This window comes from Micropterus dolomieu, linkage group LG19 (genome assembly GCF_021292245.1).
Source record: "Micropterus dolomieu isolate WLL.071019.BEF.003 ecotype Adirondacks linkage group LG19, ASM2129224v1, whole genome shotgun sequence".
NCBI classification, from domain to species: domain Eukaryota; kingdom Metazoa; phylum Chordata; class Actinopteri; order Centrarchiformes; family Centrarchidae; genus Micropterus; species Micropterus dolomieu.
The window spans coordinates 24,526,225-24,535,148 of NC_060168.1; the positions used below are offsets into that span (position 1 = coordinate 24,526,225).

The following is an 8,924-nucleotide window of genomic DNA, read 5'->3' on the forward strand; positions in this document are numbered from 1 at the left end:
AATAAACTCATTTTCAAATAACCTCTGATCTGACTTTCTCTCTTCTGAAACCAGTTTCACTACAGGGTACTAGCTGATACTGAGTATGTATACGAATTATTATTTGGATTAAAATAACAATAATCCAGTCTATCACATTCTTTTTCACTAATTTTATACCTCTAAACCGCTCTGATATTCGGCCCATTAACAAACAACAATGTTAACAGAAATAGATTTCTTCTTCTTGGAAAAAGTTACTTTGTGTATTTCTGGGCATTTTTTAACCTTTATTACAGACAGTAGAGACATAACAGAAAATGTGCGAGAGAAATGCAACAAATGTCTCCAGCCAGACTTGGACAGGGGACATTGCAGTTCATGTTCACCACCTTAACCGCTAATTCACACCTTTCATCACACCAAAGATGACAGCAGAATAAATCCATGTGTCCTCATCTCTCTGAGAAAATACATGAGATGACAATGTTAAAAAAGCTTCATAACTGGTTTAATAAGAATAAAAAAACACTGTTTTGTTGCAGGTTGACAGCGGCTGGATTATGAGAAAGAGAATATATAGGTAACAATAAAAAAGGATGCAGTAATTTAAATTTTGTTTTAATTTTTTAAGAAACATAAGTAACCTCTATTACCGTTGGAACAATACCACTTGCTTGTCTTGATGGGGTAAATGAGGAAGGTTATAACAATCAGACTTATAGCCAAGACAGCAGACAGCAGAAACATAATTGCATTGGTCTTCTCTGACCAAATACTGGGTCCTGGAAAATTATCAAAAAGAGAAAACAACAATTGTTAGCAAGGAATAAAAATAAGTTTTTAAAATGTCCCCTCCTCATTAAATGATTTGTATGTAAAAATTGTTGATCCTGATCAATTTGATTTGACTTATAATCTTATCACTGAACATATATTCATCACTTAAATATATAGATTTTCAATAAAAAAAATGTAAATACAGTTACCTTGAATGTCCAGTTTTGTTCCATCTCCGAATAATATCTCTCCACATGCGGCCACAGCATAGTAGTAAGTCCCAGCATCAGAGGAGATGATGTTCCTGAAGAAGCGATAAACACAGCTTTTCTGAGAGTCAGATCTCTTGTCACATTCATCACGTCCATTTCCATCAGTGTAGATGATGTCTGGATGAGATTTATCTGATCCGGCTCTGAACCAGTACACACTGTGATCTCCTGGACACGTCTTGTTGTCAGAGTCAGAGAGGACTGAACACTGAACAGTTATCGAGTCTCCTGGACGGTCTGGATCAGATACTGTTGTCCCCTGAATGACAGTATAGTTTGATGTCCTCTGAGTGTTTCCTGTGTGATACAAAGCTGTTAAAAACTTGCAATCTCCAAAATAAATTTTAAAGCTTATGAAGCAGTGACGTACAGTATAGCTCAGATATAAATTTAATGAAAATAATTTCCTTTTACTAACAGATATGTCCCACTCCATTCAGGATTATGCTGTTATTGCCCAGTGATACATTCCCTCATCCTCTTGAATTGTCCTCAAAATGGTCAGGTTGCTAATATTCTTATCAGTATTTACCTTCAATCTTGATTCAGAAAATTCTGGTGCATATTCAGGTTTTGCAGATTTCCACAGTGTCATGATTAATTTCAGAGTATCCCCGGCACGCTGCTTGTACCAGTGGAGTTTTCTACTGCTCAGCTCTTCATCGGGCAAAACACACATGAAGGTCGCAGAGTCACTGAGTTGAATGGGGGTCACTGGAACCATTGTATCTGTATGAAATGAAAACATACAATATATAAAATAACAGTTGGTGTATGATGTGGAAATGTTATGAAGCTAAATTATCCATTTTGCATTCTGAAATGATATCATAAATTAGCACTCCTTGATGAAGAACAAGCAGTGTAACCCATAACAAGATCATCTTGACATTTCGTCATGTTAAGAAATTTGTTGGTATTTCAGTGAGTGAAGGAGGTGAGATGGTTGTGATACATCAGACCATCAAATGCATCTGATTGGTTATCACAGAATATGCAAAGTGCTCTTCCTGTCTCATTGGTCTCATTCTAGTCTTTGAGCATATTACATCTCTTTCATCTTTCATAGCCAATGTTGAGACTTTTCTACTTTTTACTTTTCTTTTGAACACACTTGTCTTTATATGAGTGATTTTTTTTCTTTGTGACTTTGGACTTTAAGCAGCAATTGCATTACATCCTGTATTTCAGAGGAAATATTCACAGGCTGTATCTAAGGCCAGGGTCCATGAAGTGTGTCCTTCAGAGGAGCCAGGCTGAACAAATGCTCCCTCTTCAAATGATATGGGTTAGCTTCACATAGACCAGAGCTATGTGTGACTGGTTTGTCCTTGTCAATTCCAGAAATCAAATTTTTTGTTTCTCATGAGGAGATCACCCTTAAACAGTAGACAAAGGGCTACATCTTGTGATTACAGTTTATCGTAATGGTGGCATGAATGTGTGTAGCAAATTTCATTGCAATCCATCCAATAGTTGTTGAGACAATCTTCACAAGAAAAGTCAGGTTATGAGATTTCAACCTCTGGGAACCACAAATAAAATTTTGTGCCAGTTTTGTACACTTGAAAGCATATGCATTGTGATGCCCTGTGGGGTCATGAGTGGGTGTGGTCTCTCTTTCTCTCTTGTGGCTCAAGAGCTGATTGTGATAACTGAAAGCACCTGGGCCCAGTGTTTTTGAGTGTAGGCTATTTGTAACCTGTTGTCTCTTTTTGCAGGAGGCTGCTGTCGAGGCCAGGTCAGACCTCCCTGCGGGCTGGCTCCCGTGTTTCCCCTTTAGTTTGGTCTTCTTTGGTTGGACTTTTGCTTTGTGGTATTTATCTTGTTTTTGCATATTACAACACCTTCACACATACATTCATGCGACCATCATCCTGCACACTACTGAAACCACAGACTACATACCTCATACTTTAATTAACATGTTAACCGTTTACCATGGTGTATCTCCCTTTTGTTGTGGCCTTTTGAGCCCGGTCATAACAGCATATATTGAACACAGCTGTTGTGAAAATGTACAATGCTGTTGAGGGATTGAGCAAATAATTGAGTTACAACAAACTGTTGTCTTTAAAGAAGTTATCAATAAAAGAGAATAACAGAGAACCACCTAGGGCAGCTTCAGGCATCTGGCCCAGAGCAAAGGGATGCATAATTATTTATACAGTCTAGGCTTCTATGTTTTGGAAGAGAGATCGTCTCCCGGCCTTGAATGAACATTCAAGGAGAGATGAGGAACGGCAAGAAATGAAAACGCAAACAATCTTACAGCTCTGACCTAAACCCTACATATGTGGAAAGACTAATATAATGACAATAAGAAACGGTTAAGGATAGAAACAAAAAAAAAGCAAAACAAAAATATATATATATATATATAATAGACATAAAAGATTAAATGTAGGGAGAAAGAATTTTCTGCCATTACAAAAACCTAAAGTAAATACCAACCAAATCTGGCAACATAGGCCTATAGTAATAATAGAAAATAAGCTACTGTGGTTGTTACTTAAAAAACAGACAAATAAAACAACTTTAAGCATAGTTGATGCATTTTCTGGCAAAGTTTACTGCCTCAACCAACTGCTCACTGAAAGTAGGCAACCCTGGATATGGTGTGTAGCAACAGTTTCACAGAAATGTAAATTTAGTGTAGTTTTTACACAGATATAGATCAGAAAAAGCAATCTAATTAGTTGCTAGCTATCTGGGCCCGTATTTATCAAGCTTCTCAGAATTACTCTTAAGAACACTGCTAAGAATTGACTTGAAAATTCTTAGCTCAAAGCTGCGCTTAAACGTTAGTTATCAAGCATCCCAGTCCTAATTATAGTGAAGTGTAGGACTAAATCTTAAGTGGCAGTCTTATTGCTGATTCATGCAATGTTGCTGTGCTGCAAACGGGGTTTTGGATGACGACATAGGCAAGGACTAATCACTGAATAGATTTCCTTATTCAAGAATATTGTCAGATAAATTCACATTGAATAGTGAAATTCCTAAGAGGAGTTTACATTTGACAATTTTTAAGAGAATATGTACATACACATTGGAAATAAAAGAAAAAAATGTTGATTTTTATACTAGTGCCATCGTTTGCACCTACTACTCCTGGGAAGCTGGCTATTTGCATGAATTGTGTTTGCTTCTGTCGGACTGCGGGGGTGTTGTTGGGAAGTCAGTGAAACACATGACAATATGTGGAGCTGTAAGTGCCATAATTGTTTCCATGACAATTTCGGCTTATTGATGGTTGTGACGGGCCAAAATCATCAGCTTTGCTGCATTTTTCCTGTGGCAAATTAAAAAAGCTTTATCACAACCTTATGTTTAGCTGAAAACGTATTGCTGCATAAAGTCAGTGGTGAGATGACGTCCCTCACCAGCTTGCTGACAAAGATTATGCTTGCGCTGTCCGACCCCATCTATTTTAGTGCACGTCGTCAAATAATTCAGAAGCATTCTTCCTCTCCTGAAATATTCGTGCATGTCATCAGCTTTAAGAAATTTAGCTTTGAAGTAAATTTCATTAATTATCCACACTTAAGACTAAAATGGTACTTTGAGAAACATGATAAACACCGGCACAGGTCTTTCAGTTGAGTTTTGCTTGTGCAGATTTGCCTTTTCTTGATTGCATGCTGGAGGATGGTGACTGTCCAGTGGGGTTTGGTTGTGGCATAAGAAAGAGTTGAATCCAGGGGGTGCGAGTTGGGTATTGAGGGGCTGGCCTGTTGGAAATCAAGCGTCTAGAAGAGTGGGCTTCTCCTGAAGGTCAGTGATGTTGGCTATGGCCACTGTGTGGGTTTGGTGGTGTCTGGCTGGAGCTGCTGGATGATGAGCAATGGAAGATGAAATGCTGAGGACCTTGGATAACGCACTGCGGGTGCTATGGCTAGGTGGTTAGCTGCATAGGAGTGGATGTGATAATGGACGCAGGAGATACAGAGATCACAGATTGATCGTCAAACAGAGAAGAAAGCAAGACCTATTTGCTATGTCTTTAATGTTATTAGTTTCTCTTGAATAAAACAAATCTGGGAACAATAAAAAAAAAAAAAGCAAGTTAGCCGCCAATAGATCTAAAACAACACTGAGGTCTTATTTAGTCACAAAAGTATGAAGCCATCAACATTACTGAGGACAGAATTTCTGCAGCCACTGGGCCCGATTGTTGTTGTCAGTAAATATTTCCAGGTTGTACAACAGCTACTCATTAAACCACAGAGTTTCTTTTCTACACCAAATAAAATTATAAATGCTGCACTTTTGTTTTTGCCTGCATTCATCATGAGCTGAATTCAAAGATCGAAGACTTTCTCTTTGTACACAAAAGGCCTATTTCTCTCAAATATTGCTCACAAATCTGTCAAAATCTGTGTTAGTGAGCACATCCTTTACCGAGATAATCCATCCACCTCACAGATGTGGCATATCAAGATGCTGATCAGACAGCAGTGAATGGGATCTTCTTGGTTGTGAATGGTAAAACATATTTATTGTCTGTGGTATGTTAATGATCACTAAGTCTTTTAAGTCTGGAGACCGCATCAGTCCAGTAGGCTCAGTTACTCTGCAGTGTTCACTTCTCTCCAAGAACAAAGGAAACACATATCAGTGTCCAGTTGAACACAATGTGCGCTGGTTCAGAGCTGTATCAAGAGAATCCTATCTAAGCATAATTTACAGTCACAAAGACAGCAGTGTTGAACAGGTGGAAAAGAGCTGTGTCTACAGTCTGTCCAAAACTATACAGAGCTCCTCTGATGCTGGGATGTATTACTGTGCTGTGGTCATATGTGGAGAGATCCTGTTTGGTGACCAAAGTGGATACAAGTATGTTTTCACAACTATATTAAAATCATGTATTTAACTTGCATAAATTAATTTAGCCTGGTTAAAATGTTCTAGATTCTGGCAGATAAGTCTGTTCGTTTCTTTTAAGGTTAAGGGAGGCTAAGAGTTTATAAAAACATGAAGCCAATACACATACTTATCAATAAAATTTAATCATTGTATATTTAAGACCATACATTTATTATACAAAATTATTTTCAGGAACTTATTAATTCGTAATAATTACTTTTACGTACATTGTTTGTTTTTTTTCCAGATAAATGGCTTTAAGGAAATGTTTCTGATTCAGGATGAGAATTACACCAGTTGTCCTTCTGCTTGAAGTGCAGTTTGCCTGCAGTGTGACTGTGATTGCTGTCCTTTTTTTCTATGTGGATCGAAGGAAAGTTTGTGAACATTGCAAAGGTCAGTTCTCCATATTTTACTTATCATTTCATTTAAGCTTTTTGAGACCCAACCATGAATGTCTGAATATAATAAATGACTTTGCTGTTAAACAGAAAATGTGGGCTTCAGATTAGATGGTTTATAGTAACTCCAAATGATGTATTATTTGCAAAATCCATCCATATGTCTTCTTTGGGACAACATTTTATACATTTGTGTTTCGATTCAACAGAATATGGCGATGGTGGAAATAAAAGTAAAACTATCACTGCAGCATACTGTTGCAGTCACAGAGGTACTGTATTTAAAAGAAAACACATAACCTACTGGACGAATCTGCTCATCCTCTTTTGCTGGTTAGAATGTTAGTTTGGTTTTCTTGTCACAGTGTCACATTATTGTAAACCGGAGGTCACTATATGTCATGTTTTGAATGTAAAATATAATTTTGCACACTAGATAATACCTTTTATTGTCGAATTAAGGAAATACAACCCGTCCCTGTTTGTCCCTGTGTGTCCCACCACAAAGTGCTATTGCTGCAGGAAATGCTGAACACCTAATTTTAGATGTTATATGCTTTGCACAAGCACAACTGTGCTAGTTTCTATTCACATGTATGTGAATTGAAACTAGCACAGTTGTCCTTGAGGAAAGCACCCTTGACTGCTCAAAGCTCAGTTGAACACTGAAGCTGTTTTGGGCACATTATAGGAGTGATTGTGTTTGACTGTAAAGCCAAAAACTTACTATTCATCTGTGTTCTTTAATAAGAGATGACAAAAATCAGACTGATATGACAGAAGTAACCATATCCCTCATGTGTACACACATTCTAAAGGCTTTGTTTTTATTTTAACAGGAACAGTGAGTGATTCCCATCATCTTGGACACAACAGTTCAACTGTAAATCAATGAAATAACCTGGTAAATGTGCAACAGTGAGTGTGTGGTTTTCTCTGGCTACATGGGTATACTAATATATATTCTACCTATTCCTACTGTTTGTATTTACCAGATATGATAAATAGCATCAAGGAAAGACATGCAAATATAATACTGATAACTAACAAATTACATAAAAGAAAAAAGAAAGAAAAAGAAAAAATAAGATAAAATGTTGAGCACTTCTGTTCTAAATCTATAGTCTAGACTTTATCTTGACCTAACAGGTCATGTTACAGCCCTAATCACTGAAACATTTGTCATTAACAAGCAATTTTTTTTTTCTTTTTTAGCTGAATGGTGAAGCAAAGGCAGCAAACTATGCAGCACAAGATATCTCTTCAAGGAAAGTGAAAAGACAGAAGAACAGCGAATACTTGACAGAGTGTATGTACTCTGTTGTTAAAGCAGATGTCAGCCACACCCCTCTCTATAACGTCTTTTCCACTGCATGGTACCAGCTCGACTCGACTCGCCTTGACTCTACTCGCCTTTTTTTGGTTTTCCACTGTGGAAAAGTTGTACCTGTACCTGCTACCAGGTACTTTTTTTCCTCCATCGAGGTTCCAAGCGAGCTGAGGCAATACTAAAATGTGATGTGAAAACACGGCAACTACTGATTGGTCAGAGCGAATCATCACCATTCACTGCATCATCATTTCACACACCAGACAGATGCCAGCTACAGAAAGTTTTACATTTTATAATTTTCATACGTTATTTCATCACTAAATCCACTTCTGAGAAATCAACTGTGTAGAGGTGAGAAATCAACTGTGTGGAGGTGAGAAATCAACTGTGTAGATTTTGTATATTGCGAAAAGTGATGGCGGAACAAAAATGTGCTTGAAAGTTTTCGGAATTGAGGATTGAAGTGGTGGTGGGGGATGCCTGCGCCAACCCGCGGGAGGAGCCCACGAGGCGGCCCGCTCACAGAGCCCTCTGGTCCCACGGTCACACAGACCGCTCCAGCAAAAACGGCAGAGGAAAACCAAGCTGTGAGGTTTTCATACCGCTTATCTGTCTTTATATTTGGAATAATGTTTGAACGTTTTAGGTTTTAACTAGTGCTGTCAGCATTAACGCATTAATAGCAATGAGAATAAAGACAGATCATAACGTTTTAATTGAGTTAATCACGTTATACGCGTGTGTCAAATATTCTTATTACACCGTCACTGGTGCTGTTACCAAAGAATCTTTGCCTAAAAGCTATTTTGACCGTTGAGCGCACCCTTACTACCTGCCACCTCCTGCTGTAGCCATCGTGCATTGCATTTTTTCACTGGCTGTAATTATAGGACACATCATTGTACCCTTTACTACAAAGCTAAATGGCCCTCTCTCTATGCTAGAAGGTACACTCATTGGATGTTTCACGCACTTCTTGGACTAGCTCCTACCTCTTTGAGTATCTTTTTAACAAGTACTCAAGGCCATTATGGATTACGTTCAAAGGACGTTTTCCACTTGTTGGTCCTCCATGTCCGAACAGAATTAGGTAAAAAAGCCTTCATGTTTGCTGCACCTTCTGCTTGGAACCTTCTTCAGAACTTGTTGAAACTGCCTTTATTTCTTATAGACAGTTTGTTTCAACTCTGAAAGATCATTTCATCTCATTGGTTTCAACTGAATTTAAAAATAATGTAGCTATGGAGTATTTTGTTAGTTATGCACTTTATAATAATGTGTGTACATTTT

At 37.8% G+C, this 8,924-nt stretch overlaps 1 protein-coding gene and 1 long non-coding RNA gene across 3 annotated transcripts; one reads left to right on the forward strand and one right to left on the reverse strand.

Moving 5' to 3' along the window:
- Window positions 1–434: 434 nt before the first annotated feature.
- On the reverse strand, window positions 435–1,755 carry LOC123957304. Its single transcript, XM_046029998.1, is given in 4 exon segments — window positions 435–442; window positions 636–764; window positions 969–1,353; window positions 1,450–1,755. Coding segments are annotated over 4 exon segments (828 nt in total).
- Window positions 1,756–2,738: 983 nt separating this feature from the next.
- Window positions 2,739–8,903, forward strand: LOC123957102. Of its 2 annotated transcripts, XR_006821725.1 has the most exons (5): window positions 2,739–2,847; window positions 6,148–6,296; window positions 6,511–6,573; window positions 7,141–7,219; window positions 7,517–8,903. It is a non-coding gene; the product is annotated as an uncharacterized LOC123957102 (long non-coding RNA). The 2 variants fall into 2 exon arrangements; XR_006821726.1 differs by having other exon boundaries at window positions 6,511–7,205.
- The last annotated feature ends 21 nt before the right edge of the window (window positions 8,904–8,924 follow it).